General features: G+C 33.5%; 1 protein-coding gene across 1 annotated transcript in view; it reads left to right on the plus strand.

Annotated features, from left to right (window-relative positions):
• Nucleotides 1–374: 374 nt before the first annotated feature.
• LOC120420567 (agrin) overlaps nt 375–21,870 on the plus strand; it is a 151,285-nt gene continuing 129,789 nt past the window's right edge. Inside the window, exon 1 of the mRNA XM_039583644.2 lies at nt 375–1,216. Within this exon, the coding sequence (XP_039439578.1) occupies nt 1,138–1,216 (79 nt within the window). The 5' untranslated portion in view covers nt 375–1,137. The remainder of the gene's footprint in view (nt 1,217–21,870) is intronic.

Raw genomic sequence — 21,870 nt, forward strand, 5'->3', positions numbered from 1 at the left:
AACAGAGAAATTTTCGAGCGAGAGAGAGAGAGAGTGCAACTTCCGCGAAAACGAACCGTCCAGCGGTCGTACATTGACACAGTTTTTTCCACCGATCGCACAGCTTCCGACGTGCAATCTCTCTCTCTGGCGCTCTTTGTGGACCATTTCTCCAACGAGAGCGAGGTTCGTGGCTTGCTCTTCGCGCCAAGTCTTTGCGCGCGCTCTCCGCCGCTCTCTCACCAAGGTCGAAGAGAGCGAGAGAAAGGTGGTTCGGCGGTCCCCCACGAACCCAAGGCCTGCTGCGGGGCTCTGGTGTGGAGTTTCGAGCCAGTTCAAGGCGGAACTTGCTAGCCAGCTTTCTCTATAAATTCCGTAAGCCTTGGCATTGAAATCCCATTCTCGGCTTATTTCTCCTTGGAATTGGACCTTCAGTGTGTGGTGCGTTCGTTTGGCGCTCGGGTGGCTCGTGTTTGTGTTTTTTGGTGGAAATCTGTGTGTGATTGTTATTGTTTTGTTTTCGGGAAACAGGCAAGCGCGCGAGAGAGCAGTGAAGGGGAGATCGTTCTCACTAGAACAAGAACACTAACACAAAGGTGGGAACCAGTTTAGTGCGGATTTCTTTTGGCTTTGAGTCAGTGTTGGTGCCGTTCGGTGTGGAGTTACAGTTCTCGATCACTACTTATCTGGAGCGGTGAATCTACCTTTAGCAAAAAAAAAAGAAATAAAAGGGTTTTTAATTAGCAGACAAGTGCAGCGAAGCAAGGAAGTCTCGCGCAAAAAAGGGAAACGAATAGAATATAATCACTGAAAGTTGATCTACCGCGCTGGAAAACAGATAAAAAAAAAGTTTAAACAAGTGCACATCGACAGTTGTAGGAATCAAACCTGCAAAAAAAAAGTGTCCCACGAAAAGATAAGCGAATCTCCTTCTAAGAAAAGTGCACCAACTGAACAAACGAGAAAATTATACAAAAAAGAAAAAGAAAAACGTTACACAAGTCAAGTCAAGTCGGTGTTAGAAGAAAAGAAGAAACAAGGTGGCGGCTTTCTAACTTAAGGCTAAAGAAGGCAAACAGAGAAGTAAAGTAAAAAAAAAAGCTAAAAGGCGCCAGTGATCGGAACAGAACAGAACACAGTTCGCAGCAGATCGTCGAGATGAGGAAATCATCGGCAGTGATAGTGATGGTGGCGATGGCCGCGGCGGTGCTCCTGATTGAGGACAGCTATGCAAAAGGTACGATCGTTGGGTGGAACGGATTAGCATAATTTTGAGGAGGGGGAGCATTAAAAATGAGGGTAGAATCGTAAAAATGTTTTCGAAAATTGGATCAAATTGGTTTTGGCGAAATCATGTGTGAATTTGAAGTAGAACACAATACGTTTTTTTGCACGATCTTGTGTACTATTTTATGATATCTAGCTATAAATCCAAACATTGATCTAGTAAAGAGTTACAATATGTTTTATAAATTCAATAATCGGATCTCTTTTAAGCATGATGAAAATTAAGAAACTTTTGAAATATGTTTTATTCTTTGTGGAACCTTTCAAATAATTTATTAAATTTTCGTGATGTATTTAATATAATGTCACTACTTTTTGATATTTTTTACAATTTCGTTTATAAAATGGTTCAAAAGTGTTTTCATAGCAATTGTTTCAAACTAAACGACAAAATAACATCATATGATCAATGAGCAAAACTCTGGGACTTCAGAAAATGATGAATATTTTTTTTTATTTGCTTCTACCATGTTTGGTATGCTTGAACAAACCATTTTTCATAATCCATTCGACACAACTCTAGTTTCCATATAAATTTGAGGGTGGTCAAACATAAATGCAATGTAAATGTTCCAAATTCTGCTTCTCGTGAAGCAATTTTCTGATCAGGTTAGTTTCTTTGGCAATGTTGTAAGTATATGTTAAAAGAATTAATTTTTTTAGTTTTTTTTCAGAAATTATTTTTTTGCATTTTTTTATATGTTTAATTTTATAAAATGTCCTAAAAGACCAAAATTGCCATCTTTGAGCTTAAACACAAAGTGAGCAAAAATTGCTTGTACAAGTCACGATTTAGAAAAAGGTATTTATGCATCGCAATCGTTGTCAAAAAACGTGTATGATTTCTTACTAATGAACTAATTTTCAATCAAAAAGTACCTAAACGTATATTTTGTTAAAAAAAATTTTAACAAGATGAAATCATGAGATCAGGCTGGACCACACCATCTGAAAAAAAATAAATCAGAAAGTTCGTCCAATATTTAGGTAAGAATATCCAAAGGAGAATGGGCGAATTTGGTCCAAGGATGTACACGAACGGGACCAACTTTTTTCGAAAGATCTCGCCGAGACATGAAAAAAAGTCTTCTGGACCAACTCTCTAAACCCCGGGGTTCAAAAGTTACAAGCTGTTACAGTATGAGCATTTTGGGTAAAAATGTTCAAAAAATCTTATTTTTGCTATTTCTAAAATCATTCATAAAATCTCTGTTTCATTATGGATTTCAATTTTCTTGACTTCATTCGACGCGTATCAGCAAAAACTATGAGTTCTGATATGTCTTAGCATGATTGAAACATGATTTCTCTGGTTTTTATCCGTTTGAACCGTTTGGCCAAGAGGCATCCCATATAAACAAGTCGAAACTTCAAGGTTTTGAAACCGGATCCGACCCAGATTGTTTCAGTGAGTATGGAAGGCTTCAGTACATTGTTGTAACAACTTATTGGGATGGTCTGAGTCATCCGAGAACTCCTTGGAGTTAAGACCGGTGAGTCTACCGCCGTAACAAGCAAGATGTCGGCGGTTTTTGACCACGGATCATACCCGCATGGCTTCAGTGAGTATGGTGCACTTCTTGGTTAATGTGTTGGGATGTCTTTGGTCATCCTAGGACTCCCTGGAGTTATGATCTGTAGGTTTACGGCTGTTACAAGGACTCCCTGGAATGGTCCAGAACATACCAACATAACAGCAATACAGTCTGCCATACTCACTGAATCTTTGCGGTTATGATGCGCGGTTAAAAATCGTCGACCTTTTTCTTGTTACAGTGACCCAAATATCTTAACTTCAGGGAGTCCTAGGATGACCAAAGACATCCCAACATATTAACAAAGCAGTCTACCATACTGACTTAAGCTATGCGGGTATGTTCCGGGGTCAAAAACCGTCGACCTCTTGCTTGTTACGGCTGTAGCTCTACAGATCATAACTCCAGGGAGTCCTAGGAGAACCCAGGACACTCCAACACATCAGCATAGTAGTCTACCATACTCACTGAAGCCATGCGGGTATGATCAGTGGTCAAAAACCGCCATCATCTTGCTTGTTACGGTGGTAGACTCCAATGAGTTCTCTGATGACTCAGAACATCCCAATAAGTTGTTACAACATTGCGCTGTAGCCTTCCATACTCACTGAAGCAGTCTGGGTAGGATTCGTTTTCAAAACCTTCAAGTTTTGGCTTGTTTCTATGGTAAGCCTCTTGCAAAAACGTTTCAAACGGATAGAAACAAAAGAATTCATGTTTCAATCATGCTAAAACATATTAGAACGTATAGTTTTCGGTGATACGCGTCGAATGAAGTCAAGAAAATCGAAATCCATAATGAAACAGTGATTTTATGAATGATTTTAGAAATAGCAAAAATAAGTTTTTTTGTACATTTTAACCCAAAATACTCAAACTTCAACAACTTGTAACTTTTGAACCCCGGGGTTTAGAGAGTTGGTCCAGAAGACTTTTTTTCATGTCTCGGCGAGATCTTTCGAAAAAAGTTGATCCCGTTCGTGTACATCCTTGGACCAGCTCCCATACAAATTTGCCCATTCTCCTTTTATTGAACCAATTTTCGTTGTCAAGCATAACATGAAACATTTTTGGAAGTTTCTGATCTTTCCACTTGATTTTTTTAATTTTTAAGTTGAAACTGAAGTTTGTAATCTTTCAAATAGATTGTTTTGCAATTTTTTTAAAAGTTTACATAAAGTTGATGAAAAAAAATCAATTTTCATAATTTGTAAGCAAAAGGATCACAAAATGCTTTAAACATAATACAGTTTTGCTACTGTCCAAAATTTGCCAAATCTCAATGAATTTATGGAAGCATTTTTTTCCTGAAGTTATACGTCTTTTTCCGAGCTGTTGGACTTCTTTCAAAAATGTAGAAGAGAAAAAAGTATTAAAAATGGTTAACAAAGCATTCGATTTAACTTATAATTGATTCAATTTAAAAAAAATTATGTCTCATTAAACATTTGAGTTGCCCCTGCTTTTTAAAGTGTGAGTTGGTTAGAGGGGACAAAAACATGTAATAAAATTTACATGGGTCTCAGGATTTTTCAATTCAATTCAGTTATTTTCCAAAAAGCTCATAAAAAAATATTAGTTTATTTTCATTAGAGCGTCAAATTTACCGGGGAACGGGAAATTTACAACCAATTTCCCGGGAATTCCCGGAAAATCTAAATTTATTGAAAATTGTTTTGATCTTGGTTCTGATTAATATTTTGCAGAAAAATGTTATAGGACAGCGACATTAACGGCTGATTTTTTTTTCATCAAAGTGTTTGGATATTAAGTAAAATGAATCCATACTTCACAATAATAAATCTTTTTTTGAACTTACCGTATTGACCACTTTGAGAGAGTATGATTTGACACATTAAGTTGAAATGGAAAAAAATAATCATGCAGAAATTAAGTTTTTCATAAAAAATAAATTTTCTAAAAACAAGTCATACTGGTTTCAGTACTTGAACAAATTGGTTAAGCTTTTAAGTTTTTTCCTTAACCCTCTTACTCCCATGGTTACTCCAGAGCACAAAAAAATTATGTCTTCAAAATTATATTTTCCTACAACCATGCCTTATTTTAACCTGGTTCATTTAGCATTAGTTCATATAGAATGTTAACTAATAACCATTAAAATTCCATCCAATTTGGTCGATCCAGTTACGCGTAATGTAGAAAAACGGAAAAAAAAATCTCAGTTTTACTCTGGGCGGGAAGGGGCTAAAAATCTTATATCTCGTGTTTGTTTTACTTCAAACAACCCAATATATACAAATATTTGGATTAAGTTTTTAATTTTTTTAATGGTTTTTGTTTTTATAATAGTTTATTTTCATTTAGCAAAGTCTATTTCCATTTGCTTCAGAAATTTATATAATCATGAATAAATGTATACTTCTGCTTGAATTTCAGGAATTCCCGGAAAATTTACAAATTTCCCGGGAAACGGGGAATATTTTTCTAAGAGAAATCCCGGAATTTATTTTCCCGGGACGGAAAATTGGACGCTCTAACTCATTCATTTCATTGTGCTGTAATTTGTTACAAATAAGCAAGAGCTATTCTAAAATTAAATACTTCAGACATAAAGATTATTCTAAATAACTCTTGAGATGGAATAATCAGAAGAGCTGGCTAGTCAAATAAAAACCTTGAAATAAATGTAATCAAATTACTTTTTTCAGTGCATTAATAAAACAATTTTTGTTCAATGTTTAGTTAATGAATACTTCCGTTTAAATGTGGAGAGTTTTGGAGATTTTTCCCAGGAAATTGGACAAGGAAACTTAACAAGCCTGTAAAATACTTAAAATGAAAAAAGAAATACATAAAACAAGAAAAGTAAGGTTTTACATAGAATAAAAATTGCTAAAATTTTCAAATTTACTAATTTTTACTGACACATAAGAGATGTAACCATTTCCATATATAATCGTACAATGATTTGAATGCGATGAAAAAAAATGGCACAAAAAAAACTTTTTGGGAAAAAAATATCAAATCATCTCAGATCATTGTGAACTCTTAAACAAAGTTGTTGGAAATTTAATTTTCTACTGCTTAAAGATTTTATGAGGAATGAAACGCCATCTACCAGCAACTTTCTCACATGATGTTCTCCTCATATTTTAATTGATCAAGGCCGTTGCAAATATTTTTCGAATTTGATAGGGCCTTTGGAAATATACATGAAATTTAATGTTGCGTAAAAGCTAAAAAAATCTTCCGCAATCGTTTACAATTACTGCACCCAAAATTCCGAATCGTGAGAATCGTTCCCTCAAAATTTATTGAGGGCTCACCGCCAAAATCGAAAGAAAATTGCTACCAACTCACACCACCATAACAAATGCGTTCATTCGTTAATTGAAACAATAAATCTCCAACAAGTGTCATAGATCGACATCTGACCACTCCTTGTTCACCAAGCTATGGTGGCCGAGGCAGTAAATTCATTGGGCTAGTCTGTCAAAGGTCTCTGGTTCGATTCTCGTAGTCGACAGTTTTGTTTTTTTTTTGTGTTGACGGATGAACTTTTTTTGGAAATGAATCTCGAGAGAATAATTCATTCGCCCATCTCGAGCTGTGTTCTCTGCGTCCGTAAATGGTGGCACTATTCTCTCGTCTCGAGGCCATTATTCTCTCGGACTAGTGCTGCCGAGTTTTGGGTGCATGTTTATAATCATTTTTATAATGTTTGGACTTGTAAAATGTGTGAAACCATAAATTGTTGATACATTTACTATTTTTTTAATTACGAATTTTTGTTCCCTCATTTTTTGAAATTTTGAATTTGAGAAGGAACACAAAAACTTTGTAAAAGGTTTGGGTTAATCCCATCAAGTTTTTTGAATTCCCCAAAAGGTCAAATTCTGATCCTTATGGAATCGAATAAGGCTACAATTATGAGTTTTTTTCTTGAAAAATAATTGATTTATTTCTTCTTTTTGTTATTTTTGTTATGAAATATAAATAATATTTATCCACATCATGATACAGGAAAAAAAAATCAAATTTTTTAATATAATGCTGCAGATGCAAATTTAACATAGAGAAATTTACAGATCGAGACAATAAAAAATAGTTTTAAGCTTCCAACTCCGATTTTTTTAATTCGATGGTAAACTAAACGCCTTCTAACCAAATCTTATCAAAATTTGGTGGTCAAGGTGAAATTAGTTCATTTTGCCGATAGTTTTTCGATTTAAATTCTATCGGTTTTCTACAACCAACTCTGGTACCAAAACTCAAGTATGCAGGCTAGCTAATTCCCAATCTTGCATAATCCATTTTCACAAAAAAAAAATGTGCCCTGCTCAGTTCTCCCGCCGAGGAATGTTTAGTGCCGTTTTAGTTCGAAATTAACTGTTAAGCTTGTCGCGCTTGACCGTTCTTCTGCCCAATAAAACATCTGCCCGCGCGCGCACTAATAGCTGACCGCGTGTCGACGACTCTCGCGTGCGATCTGCCAGCGTTCTTTTATGTTTATGCATATTTTCGCGCGCAGAAACTTATCATCTTCCTTTGCCGACTCCAGACCAGATCTAACGGTGCACCTGTTTTGGCGGAATCGATTGGATTTGAGGCTGGCCGGGGGATAAAGCCAAAGTATGAAATAGTGGCCACGATTTTAAGGTGGATTTATTTTAGTTTTTTTTTTCAGCGGTGATGAGCTTTTGCCGATTTGCGGCAGAGTTTGTTTGATTTTTGCTCGGAATCCGAAATGGGTCGTTACGTAAAATTTATTCAGCTCGAAGTGGGACCAATAAATCAACACTTTTGGTGGAAAAGACATAAATTGGGTGGTTTTTTTTTGTGCGGGTTATTTCGCTGATTGGGTGAGAGATTATGATCAGCGATAAAAAGATTTAAAATAATGATAATCAGCTTATCGACATTTACTTATTTTTATTGATTTTAATATTCGATGTATTCGTTTTCGCACCGAACCGACTTTTAGAAAACAAATGTTTGCCATTATTTTGAACTGATAAATTTGCTAATAGTGAATTTTACCTTTAAAACACAATGATTATAAGGAAGCAGGATAGGACCTGAATCTATCTGAATCAGGTATCAAATGTACACTACCCCTGATCGCATAAATGTCCCATATGCATTTTCATCGATTTCGAGTTATTGATGCAGTTTGGTTCAAAATTGTGTGCTCTTTCGAAAGAGCCTATAACATCCAGTACTTTGTTCTAGAAATCAGGAGGAAATCCAATTTTTTCGCGAAAACTTAACACGTAGCCTTATGTATGGGACAGGCTTCAAATGCGTTTTTCTAAGCTTGCTGTTTTTGCATATGGGACATTTATGCGAACATGGGCAGTACAACAGTGTTTAGAATACATAATATTTTAAATTGCAGATTGCAGAACTTTTTGTATTCTTTTTTACATCAAACAGTTAAAAAACTGACATTGTTTGATTTTAAAATTTTGCCGCCGGCAGTTGCATACGTGTACTTTATACACACTTTGTAAGAGCACTTGTATGAAACGCCCAAACACGCGACTTCCGAAAGGTTGAGATACGTATGAGAAAAATAACGTAACGTTAGGCCTAATTTTTCCCATCTTTTGTTTATTATGTACTATCGAAAACAAAATCTCAAATCAATGATTGCATTCTCCCAGAAGTTGATTGTTAGATAGAGAATCTTGAATACGTTGATCAAACTATTTAATTTTTGCGTCCATTGTCGTGCAAAAACTTTGTGGAATATACATCCAATATTTAACAATTGAGCTGCATATTTTAATATCGTGTTATTACATTACATTTTTTAGTTTCCACCGTGGCCACTCTTCAATTTTTATTCAAAATATCTTAAATACTTCTACTAAGTAAAGCCTTCACAGACAGAAATCCTGTCATTCTAAATTTTCGATTTTTGCAACATTGAAATGTTTCCAAAAACTATATAATTTTTTCGATTTCGCTGTATTTTTTTTCAAAACTGACAACATTGTTGTTGTCGAAAAAATGTTGACATAGGGTGGTTCAGAATTTTTATTTTGGTGGGATGACGAGATAGCGCTTCGGTGTCTTGAAAAAAGTTGTAGGGAACACCATTTTGAGCAACTTTGCCGAAGAGCACAAAGCTCTATCTTAAAACAGAAAGTTTTTAGAGCCATTTTTGTGATTCAGGTTAAGGTGTTAATGAAAAAATGAGTTTTTAGAATTTATCAACTCAGGCTTATGTTTTGATAAAATGGACCAAAATTAGTTTTTCTTGAACAAAAATGTTCATTTTGACAAGCTTTACAATTTTCTACAAGGGTCCAAAAATGTAAAAAATTATCTAGTTGTTGTAAAAGAAGAAAGAATTTTTAGATGAAATATTTCAGAAATATTTTTTATTAATTTGGTTGATTCCTGAAATATATCAGCTAAACTAATTTTGGTCAATTCTATCAAATGTTTAGGGCAAAAAACGATTTAAAAATAATCATTTTTAAAATCAGATTAAATCAGTTGAACAAAAAAACCTCCGAGATATTTTCAGAAAATGTACTCTAGAATGTGTACTTTCAGATGCTTCTAAGAGCGAGGTCAAACTCCACCACCTTTTCAAGTTATTCACATTTCAAAATGGCGTCTTTTTCGTCGTATTTTGGCTATAACTTTCGTTTAAAATGTCCGATTTTCGTTTTCTTGGAAGATAAATGTGTGTTTTTATAAGTTCTACAAATTCAGCACTCTTCGCTACGACATAAGCCTGAGTTGATAAATTCTAAAAACTCATTTTTTCATTAACACCTGAATCACAAAAATGGCTCTAAAAATTTCCCGTTTTAAGATAGAGCTTTGTGCTCTTGGACAAAGTTGCTCAAAATGGTGTTCCCTACAACTTTTTTAAAGACACCGTCTCGTCATCCCGCCAAAATAAAAATTCTGAACCAACTTAAAATGTAGACCACCCTAATGTCCACCATACCAAAAGATGCCCCTTTTGACCCTGATCATTTGTCCCGAAGACACCAAAGCTCTAAATCTTAATGTATGGCCGTTATCAATTTTGTCACGATAGTTTTCGGTTTCGGACCACTGTGCAATGTTGACAAACTCGACAACTAAGAGTTACCGGATTAGCTTGCAGGATTTCTGTCCGTGTTATTTACGACGAAATACGTATCAGCTTGAGGGGAAAAATAAAATGATTAAAATATTTAGAATGGAAAAATAATAATAAATCAAAAATAAAAATTCTCATTTTTTTGTATTTTTAAATAAGCATAATTCAATTTTTAAAATTCTTAAATTCAATTATATTTTCATTTTTTTTTACTTTCAGAATTTTTGAATTTCTTGTTTCTTCAGATTTAGAATTTAAGAGTTTATGTTATGTATAAAGTTATAGTAGTTATATATTATAAATTTCTAAATAATTTCTAAATAAATTCCTGCCTCCCCTACAAATCGTCCGAAAAATCAAAGGACAAATAACATATTTTTTTCAAATTACTTCACACTATTAAATAATTAAAACAAATTAACGTGCATTTTCATGCGTGAATAATACGCAATGTCTTGCCTCGCCTTAAAACTTAGAAAGCAAAACAACTGGTACAAAATGCATTTTGAAACACTTTTTTAAATAATAAAACCATGGCTTAAAATTTATTTTATTAATTTTTTGCTATTGCCCCGCCCCCTGGACCTTGGTCTGAATCGAGCAGTATAAACTTAAAAAATATTCGCAACGGCCTTATTTTTAATAATAAAATTTCACATTTTTTTTATTTCAAGGTGTTTTAACTTTGTATTTTGAATTTTAAATTATTGAATTGTGAAATGCTCAAATTTTTATTTTTTAAATCCTCTGAATTTTCAAATATTAATTTTATTCTATTTTAAGGTTTTTGATCATTTTTGGTTTTAAAATTACCTTATTTTGGAAACATTGAAATCCAAAATATTTGGAATTAACAAAAAAAAATCATTGAATTCTACAATTTATAATTTTTTAAGTTTTTTATATTTTTTGCCTGAAAATCAAAAGATTATTATAATGGCTTTCCCAAATGTGAATTTATATAAAGGCCGTTAAAAATATTTGTTGAACTATATGTCCCTCGACTCTGGTCAAAGTGAGGGGGGGGGGGTCTGTCATTCTTGAACGACGAAATAGCCTACTTTTCTGTACCAAAAATAACTGAATTGAATAGCAACACTGTTCAAAATAAATTCAATGAGTGCGGCAAAGTTGAACTTTTCACCACTTGTTTCGAAAAGTAACACTTTTCAACATTTTTTGATTTAAACGATTTATTGACAAAATCCATGAAAATTTGACTTAAAGCTTCACTCAATGGGTGTTTTTCGGAATTGCAAAAAAAATGTATGGAACTCGTTGCACAACTTGATTTTTTCAGCACTCTTCGTATTTAAAGTACTCTTTTTGCAACTTGTTGCATAAAATACTATATTAAACAAGCTCAAACATGATAAATATGATTATCAATGCAGAAAATGCATTTCAGATTGTTTTTAGTTGATTAGAATTCTATTTTAATGGAAATTTTGAAGATTTTTGGAAAAAATCTTTTTTTGTCCCCTGATTTTTCAGACCAATTTTGAAGGGGGGGAACGATTCAAAATAGAATGCATAAATGTTCAAAATTCAAATTCCAATTGTGTTATAAAAATTTAAAAAAAAAAATTCAATCGTGACAACAATTTGTGTTGGGTAATAGTAGTTTATGCAACAAGTGGCAAAAAGAAGATTTTTTCAGCACGAATCATACATTTATCCAACGAGGTTCACCGAGTTGGATGAATATGACAAGTGCTGAAAAAGTCAATTTTTGCAACGAGTTCCATACAACATTTTTTGCAATTCCTGAAAACACCCTTTGAGTGGAATTATAAGTCAAATGCTCATGTATTTTGTCAATTAACCGTTTAAAACAAAATAATGTTGAAAAGTATTACTTTTCGAAACAAGTGCTGAAAAGTACAACTTTTTAGCATTTATTTTGAAAAGTGTTACTATTCGATTCTGTTATTTTTGGTACAGAAAAGAAGGCTTTTTCATCGTTCAAGAATGACAGGAAAAGTAAGTAGTTTCACGACGGAATTGTAAAAAAAAACCATTTAAACAATTTTCATATCTTCACAATATATTTGAAATAAAAACACCAATATTTCTAAATTTTATGGGTTTGGTAGTGGATTTTTTTCATAAAAATTTGTCATTGTTTTCGATTATTGTAATTTTTGGACGTGTTTTTTGCATACATCTCCCTGTATTTTCATGCAAATAAACATGTTGTTTTTTTTATTAGACCACATTAAAAAAAATATTTAAAAAAAAACTTCAAAAGGGGTGGTATTTTATATAAGAAAGGCTAATATTAATATTTCGAGTTTTTGGAAAAGACATATAAATACATATTTAGAATTTATAAATATAAACAGAAAAAGTAAACCGAGATGCATTTCTAAATACGACCAAATAATCGAAAAAATGAATGGAAGAGAATTTTATATCCTTTGATAAACAAAAAATTAAACGTGTATTCTCTAAACATAAGAACTTGTTAAATATTCAACAAAACCCCCAAACTGTTTCAAATATAAAATATTTTTTTTTTAAATCGTAAAACTCAAGTCTTTTAAGCCAGAATCTATAAAAAAAAAGTTGGACATCTCACCGCAAAAACAAAACCCACCCACAAAAAAGCGGGGTGAAAATTCCATTCCAGGAAATGCACTTCCTAATTTTTCACCCCACCAACGATGCACACACACACAGAGAGCATCGTTTCTGCGGGAAAAGCTTTTCCCGCGTTCCTGTGCACGTTTTCACTCTTTCCGATCGCCGTCCAAACCCCGAATAGGTGAGAGTTCCGTTGCAAACACAAACACCCCTGAACCCGGGACCACATCCGGCTGGGGCGGACCCCGCAATAGACGCAGCTTTTCACTTTCATCCGATTTCGTGGCTCGCCGACTGGATCTATTTTTTTTGTTCAACTGGGAACATTTGCCACTATTTCATGTTTGGTCTGTTTGGCTCGGGGGGTGAAAATCTTTCCACAACATATTTTTCGTTCCGCACGTCAGCATAACTGCATGCATGTGTGGCACACACGTGTGCAACGAGAAATTGTGCATTTTCCGGTTTGTGGACGGCAGCTCCCGATCGTGACCGCGGAGAAAGGAGTGTTGCTCGGGAGAAGGAAGCTATTTTCGGGCCAAGTTGGCGATTCCTTCAAATGGTTTGGAGTTGAAGCTCTTAAGAGGTTCACAAGCACCTTTATCAAGTTTATGTCGGAAAAAGGTTCTTGTACCATGCGCATAGTTGCACGTTTAGTCGCGGTAAAATTTTCACTTTTCATTTCACGGTTCTATGAACTATTTGGAACTTTATAAACAAATCTGTGCTCCTATGGGGAAAAATACTATTTGGTAAAGTTGATGCTGCAGATACAAGTAAAATGAGTCACTATGATTTTTTTTATAAACTGTGTGACACAGCAAAAAATTGTGTAAATTTTGAAGGTTGAATATTACCTCTTTTATGATGTAATTTTACCTCAATTTGGACTGAAAAAGCAACATTACACCAGAATAGTGGTAAAATTACAAATTTTCAGATGTAAAATTACACATTTTTTCTGACATAAAAGATGTACCCTTCCAAGATGTAATATTACCATGGTTTTTTCGGTGTTAGGTCACAGAACTGGTACTTGAATAGAACTTGCCAAGTATAATCTGAAAAAGGTAATTTAAGCACTACTCCACAAAAACTAAAACTGATTTTATTTATATTTTTTAATAGACAAATGGCTTCTATTTGTGTCATTGGTTCACTCATATAAGGCTTCTTACAGTTGTGGCAGCTGTCCATACAAAAAAAAATGGTACGTAAATATTCAAAAATCTGTAAAATTTTTAAGAAATTTATGATCGACTCGGTGCCTTCCACTTAGTTGATATTCACAGTAAAAAAATCATGGTATTACAACATCTGGGAAGGGGTTCATCTTCTATGTCAGAAAAAATGGTAATTTTACCTTTGAAAATATGTAATTTTACCTCTTTTCTGGTGTAATTTCAATTTTTCAGTCTATATTGAATTGAAAATATTTACAATTTTTTTATTTCACAGTAAAAAAATAATGGTAATCGTACATCTGGGAAGGGTTTCATCTTCTATGTCAGAAAAAATGTAATTTTACCTTTAAAAATATGTAATTTTACTTCTGTTCTGGTGTAATTTCAATTTTTCATTCTAAGTTGAGGTAAAATTACATCATAAAAGAGGTAATATTTACACATTTTTTTACTTCACAGTAAAAAATATCATGGTATTAGTACATCTGGGAAGGAGTTCATCTTTTATGTCAGAATTAATTTAATTTTACCATTGAAAATATGTAATTTTACCTCTTTTCTGTTGTAATTTCAATTTTCAGTCTAAATTGAGGTAAAATTACATCATAAAAGAGGTAATAATTACAATGTAAAAAAAATCATGGTATTAGTTCATCTGGGATTGGGATCATCTTCTACGTTAGAAAAAATTGTAATTTTATCATTAAAAATATGTAATTTTACCTTTTTTCTGGTGTAATTTCAATTTTTCAGTCAAAATTGAGGTAAAATTACATCAAAATAGAGGTAATATTTGAATATTTTTTTACTACACAATAAAAAAATCATTGTATTCGTACATCTGGAGAGGGGTTTATCTTCTACGTAAGATTTTTTTTTTGTAATTTTATCTTTAGAAATATGTAATTTTACCTCTTTTCTGCTGTGATATCAATTTTTCAGTCTGAATTTACACATTTTTTTATTTCACAATAAAAACAGTCCACTATGGTACATTGGGTGGCCAAGTTTCAAAAAAGTGACCTTCTCCAAATATTTTTTGGTATTTTTTTCTCGAAAGTAAACATTCTAACTAAGAAAAATCCAAATTTTCAAAGCTCTAAGTTTGTTCATTACGAAGATACGCAAACTGAAAGTCAAAAAATGGAGTAAAAATCTAACGTTTTTCGTAAAAAAGGCTGATTGTTTAATTTTAACATAGCTCAGCCATTTTAAATATTTTATTAGGACAATTATACATCGTTGGAAAGGTAATGAGATAAGCTTTGAAACTATTAATAGATAAAATGTTGTTTCCAAACCAAAAACTGAAGTTTTCATCGAATAACTGGAGTATTTTTTTGACAAAACTTTTTTTTTGTGTTTGTTAATCGAGTACTTTTTTTTGCTAACCGATGCTAAACATGAAACTAAGATCACTTGAAAGATTGGATCATAATCTTACATTGCTGAAATTTTGCAGGCTGGAAATTTTTTGCGTTTTCGGAGATATGCCATTTTTAACATTTACGTTTTATCAAAATTTGCTGCAATTTACATATGCGCCCGTTTATTTCACTTGCTTTGCTACCTACTTCGTGGGCATCGTCGCTTCAAAATCAATACCTGGTTTCAAGAAGTTCGAAATGACTTTATTGGAATTTTCTGTTGCCTACATTTAAAATTGAGTACCTTAGTCAAAATAAGGTATTCGTACCGAAGTTTCTCAAGCGAAACTGGAGAATCTCAGTTTGATACCGAAAAAAGTATTCAGCAAAATATTGACTTAGCATGATGAATTTCTGCGACCAATCCATGAAACTGATCCACATTTAAGTTCTATGTTGGTTAGTACAAAATATCATAAAAAGTACCTTTAACATATTCTGAAGCTGTCAGAAACTCTATAATCAAATGAATTTTCATGAACAAGAACATTAGGATTAGTAAGAATATGGATTGTATTTTATCGTTTTACTTCATAATTAATATATTGAATGAAATCAATTTTTCTGTTATTTGATTTAACAATTGAAATTTTCGAAATTTATGCCCGTAAGGGTGGGGGGCGGGGGGGTCTCAAGTTATATGGCATGGACCCACAAAAAGAAACACACAGCAGTAAATAATAAATATTTGACTTAAAATGAATTTATTAAGCTTAATAAAATTTTGTTGGTAGGAGGAGGGGAGGGGGGGGTTAAAGAAAGAGGAGGGAGGGGTTGTGTCCATAAAGTAGGGGTGTATTAGCTTATCCATAATTTAATAATATAAACTTGCAATACAATATATACGCAGTTCTGTTGCACTTGCCAATGTATGAAAAGACTATTTATTATAAACAATCAACTATTGAAAAACATGAAAACTCATAAAAATCGACGTATATCATTTCAATACCATACAATTACCCAAATTTGTATAAAAAAACATTTAAAAAGCAAAAAAATAATTTGGCCGCCTGTTTGTATGGAGATGGCCCATAGTGCAGTCATGGTAATAGTACATCTGGGAAGGGGTTCGTCTTTTATGTCAGAATTAATTTAATTTTTCCATTGAAAATATGTAATTTTACCTCTTTTCTGGTGTAATTTCAATTTTACAGTCTAAATTGAGGTAAAATTACATCATAAAAGAGGTAATATTTGCAAAATTTTTTACTGTGATGATAATGACTTTTCAGAAAAAGATGCATGGAAAAATTCCGTTTTTAAATTATCTTTAAAAAAACAATTCCACAAATTATGTATTTAAAAAAACTGCAACAGTTGAATCATAGAGAAGTATGGACAACAATGTTGCTGTATTTTGAAAATAGAATAGAAATTTAAATATATTTTTTGTTGACATTAGTTTTTAATATAAAATCAAATTTGCAATCGAAAAGTACAGATTGTTTGATAAAGTGCACAGTTTTCAAGATATAGCCACATAAAGTTTAATTTAAACTGAAAAATTTCCATTTTTAGATTTTTTAAAAATGTATGCTTTGATTTCAGTCTCGAAATTATCGTTTGTCTTTGACAGTTCAATACAATTCGTTTATTTATTTTTTCTAGAAACAAAATCTTATTCATATTTGTTTTTTGATTCGCCAAGTTTTCCTTGAATTCTTATCATTTCTCTCGGTTAAATTAAATAACAAAAACAAACTTAAATATTTGCGGTTAGTCTGAACCTCAAGTGAAAACGTCAGAAAGCTCCACCATATTTGAATAACATAAAAAGTAGAGAAAAAAAGATGCTCTTTACTCCCAGTCGTCTGCTTCTGAAAACATTTATTTTTCACTCACTTCCCTGACTCATTAATTTAAGCCAAACGGGGGTATCTTTCTAATTTGAACTCTTTTTATTCCTCTCAAAAAGCTGCAGAACCAGCCGAACTTGATGAGGGCAAACAGTTTTTCTGGTACTGCTAGGGTAGCTCAGTCAATGATGAACACTCGTGTAGGAGAAAAATTCACCCTGTAAATCATGACCCAGCCTACCCCCAACCATTTCGCCAAGCTAGTCAGAATTCACGGTTTAATTCGGATGGATGGTCAGTTCAGAACGCCGCGTCCAACCGGTTCTCTGGCACGCGTGGGCCCCTTCTGAGCATTGATTCGGCACTTTGCTAAGGTATAATGGCTCTTAAGACCCCACCAGTCATCAGTCCAAAACTGAACGCAAGAACGCTATATTTATAGCTTCCTGAGCCCCGGCGATATGATCGCTTGCGATGGTCGGTGGAGAAACCGCCAAATGATATCGTTCTACCTTGCTCTCTGCTGCTGGATTCGGGGAGGTCTGCCGGGGGAGGGGATGGAGGCCCACGGATTCAATTTGGATGTTTTATGTGAGCGAGCGATGATAGAGGTGGCATGAAAGTGAATTTTACGGTTCGTTTGATGAAATGGAAAGGTTATTTCTCTTCTGGGGGAGATATTGACTGACGGATGGGCCGGGGTTTTGGAAAGGTAGAAGATTTGCATGCATTTGTGATATTTGTATACAAATAATAGCAACAGCTTTTACTTAAATAAAAATAAAATACAACTTTTTAGTTACATTTTCTCTTATTCAATTCAGGTACGAAAACGGAAATGGACTGTAGCTTTTGCTGAATGGTATATTAATTTATAATATATAAATAATAATTAAAACTTATTTTAATTTTCTTGTACTGAATTTTATTTTCCCTGAAATTTAGCGAGTTATTTCCCTACGATCAAAGTGGCAATTTTGCATTATTAGTTCCTCCATACAATCTTAAATTAAAAAATCTGTGTATTGAGAACAGTTTTTTCTGATTGATTTGTTATTTTTAGTAGAAAATTATCATTTTCAAATTTACTGATTAACAAAAAAATGGTACTGCGTATAATAATCATTTAATTTTAATATGAACAAAAATGCCATCTTTTGAGCGATAACACATTGCATTATATAATATATAGTATAGTTTCCTTAAATCATGATTTCAGCCAATATGTCTTTAACAAAGTTAGACAAATAAACAATAATCTGCTGTATAGATACAGGACATGTCACAAAATAGCACTCAAGCGACGAAATGATGTATTTTTTTGTTTCTCTGCCTCATGCCAATTGTTTGCAAAAAGTTATATGTTTCAGGTGACTAAAAATGCCAACTTTTGAGTTAAGGCACAATGTAATCAAACTTAGCTAGCTAGGATAATTTTTAGTGTTATGGTTATTTCAAAATATCTTAGCCAAACCACCTTTGACTCTATTTTTAATTATTAAAAATCGAATTTGTAATCAAAAGTGTTGCGCATAATTTTTGATAACGACAGGGTTAACGTTGAAATTTTTGCCTAATGAAAAATGCCTACTAAATAAAAATATAATGGTTTGAAATTGCACTGAGCTGAGGAACAGAGGCGCTCAAAGTACCTTAAGAATAATGTTCGGTCAATTTTGAAAAAAAATAGATAAAAATTTGTTCATTATGACAACATTGATAAAAATGATTATTTAAATACTCTCAAAATGTCATGTTTTCTCAGCCAAAATGAGTTCAAATCGGAAAACAAACTGCATTGTCCGATTCTTTGGACAATTTGACATTAAGGACATCATAAATAAGTTTTAAGTGGTTTTGATAAAGAAATCAGAAATATCTTACATTTAAAAGCTTTTTTTAGTAGAACAATTTTATACTAAATTTCATGCAGCTTAATTTGTTTTGGTGGCAACAAAAATTGGTATTTTATGAAATAATCAAATTTTGACTTTTTATTCACCTAACTTCAGATTAAACAAACATATCATTGTATTTTTTAATAAATTATACTTTCTAAGAAACCTACTCTGGCGCAAAAATATTTTTGTGACCACGAAAACATTTAAAAAACAATAAAAATTGTATTTTAGGAATTTATTTTTTGCTCATTAGGCTAGTAAAAATTGCATTTTTTGTCTTTTTATGAAAAAAAACAGACTTTAACTTTTTATTCACCTCACTTGAAATTTATATTAATTCTATCAAAAGTTAATAAACTTAGTTAAACAATCATTTCATTGTATTTTTTTTATATATAAATTATACATTCTAAGAAACCTTACTGATGATCAATTCTAGTGGTTTTTTTTTTTCAAATGTTCTATGAACATATGAAACACAATAGTTTATTGGACCTTTTCACACTGAAAAAACTTTAGAATTTTACTTAATTGCAGTCCAGACTCGATTATATAAAGCTACGGTTATCCTGAGTTCAAAGCTTCTGGTAATCGAATCAAGAAAAAAAAAATTCTTGTTTATTTATTTTCTTGTTTTTAACATCAATAGTTAACAATAGTTGATTGCCTTTTAAAATACAAAATGTTATTTTTTTTCAATGGTTGACGCCGCCATTGTCCGCCATTTTTTGTGATTCGATCCGAAGTAAAATTTTGCCAAGGCCTTCGATTTCCGGATTTGTAATTCTATTTGCTCATTTTAAGGCTGAAATTTGTAAGAAAGACACTGACTATCAAAGTCACCCATGTTTAAGGCTACCAACTCTTGCTGAGCAAAAATTCGTACACATTGCCGATATGACACAATGGTGTAACAAAAACTGTCAATGAATTATTTAGATAAATTAAAATAAATAAATTTGAGAATGACAAATATAAAACTGTTTCGTTTTTACAGCTAACAAATTTCACAACATGCTATCAGAGTGCTTATGACTTGCACGTTTAAAAGTATTCATAAAATAAACCGTGATTTGAATCAAATCGTAATGTCCTTAAATTTTTTTTGCTAAGCGTTTAAAGGTTTACGAAATGTCAAGTTAGCTTCTACGAATAATATCGTTCTTAGTGTTTTCACGAACACTTTTCCAGAGTTTTTTTTTATTGGAAAGGTCCTATAACATGTGAAACACAACAGTTTATAGGACCTTTAAAAAAACTCTAGATTTGTTATTTCAAATGTTCAAATGTTTTCACAAGTTTTAGAAAGCCTTCGGAAATGGATAAATATATTTAGTAAGGAATTTCTAAAAGAACAATTCTAGAGTTTTTTTAAAAGGTCCCATCAACATATGAAAGACAATAGTTCAAAAACTCTAGAATTACACTACTCGACAAAACAAAACTTGTGTCAAGGGATTGACGATATCTCATCGGTTCCTCAGAGAAAAGGCATCCCCGAATCCGATGCAATCGACAGAATTTGATTTTATGTCCACGCGGACTGACGAGAAGCTGGTAAATTTTTTAACATAAAAAAATCGAACAATTTAAAAAAAACTTGCGTCTCCTCCCAACTATATGAGCCATCTACAAAAATATGGAGGCGCCTGGTGCATAGCCATTTCCTTTAAGCACAACGGAAACAACCAATACAAATGTATAAAAAAGTTGTCAAGTTCGGGGGGTCCACAGCTAGCATTTTTTGTACGATTATAAAAATAAATATTAAAAGTTTAAAATTAAAATATTTGAAAAACATTTTTTTTAAATATATTTGTTTACTAAAATTTTATGTTACTCAAAGGTCTATAGGTACTTCGGGATGTCCATGGTAATCCAAGGACTCCCTAGAGTTAAGATCTATGAGTCTACCGCCGTAACAAGCAAGAGGTCGTCGGATTTTGACCCCGGATTATGTGCGTATAGCATCAGTGGATATGGTAGACTACTATATGAATGTAATGGGATGTCCATGGTCATCCAAGGACTCCCTGGAGTTAAGATCTATGAGTCTACCGCCGTAACAAGCAAGAGGTCGTCGGATTTTGACCCCGGATCATGTGCGTATAGCATCAGTGGATATGGTAGACTACTATATGAATGTAATGGGATGTACATGGTCATCCAAGGACTCCCTGGAGTTAAGATCTACGAGTCTACCGCCGTAACAAGCAAGAGGTCGTCGGATTTTGACCCCGGATCATGTGCGTATAGCACCAGTGGATATGGTAGACTACTATATGAATGTAATGGGATGTACATGGTCATCCAAGGACTCCCTGGAGTTAAGATCTATGAGTCTACCGCCGTAACAAGCAAGAGGTCGTCGGATTTTGACCCCGGATCATGCGCGTATAGCACCAGTGGATATGGTAGACTACTATATGAATGTAATGGGATGTACATGGTCATCCAAGGACTCCCTGGAGTTAAGATCTACGAGTGTACCGCCGTAACAAGCAAGAGGTCGTCGGATTTTGACCCCGGATCATGTGCGTATAGCATCAGTGGATATGGTAGACTACTATATGAATGTAATGGGATGTACAAGGTCATCCAAGGACTCCCTGGAGTTAAGATCTATGAGTCTACCGCCGTAACAAGCAAGAGGTCGTCGGATTTTGACCCCGGGTCATGTGCGTATAGCATCAGTGGATATGGTAGACTACTATATGAATGTAATGGGATGTACATGGTCATCCAAGGACTCCCTGGAGTTAAGATCTACGAGTCTACTGCCGTAACAAGCAAGAGGTCGTCGGATTTTGACCCCGGATCATGTGAGTATAGCATCAGTGGATAGGGTAGACTACTATATGAATGTAATGGGATGTACATGGTCATCCAAGGACTCCCTGGAGTTAAGATCTATGAGTCTACCGCCGTAACAAGCAAGAGGTCGTCGGATTTTGACCCCGGGTCATGTGCGTATAGCATCAGTGGATATGGTAGACTACTATATGAATGTAATGGGATGTACATGGTCATCCAAGGACTCCCTGGAGTTAAGATCTATGAGTCTACTGCCGTAACAAGCAAGAGGTCGTCGGATTTTGACCCC

This window comes from Culex pipiens, chromosome 3 (genome assembly GCF_016801865.2).
Source record: "Culex pipiens pallens isolate TS chromosome 3, TS_CPP_V2, whole genome shotgun sequence".
In the NCBI taxonomy this organism is placed as follows: domain Eukaryota; kingdom Metazoa; phylum Arthropoda; class Insecta; order Diptera; family Culicidae; genus Culex; species Culex pipiens.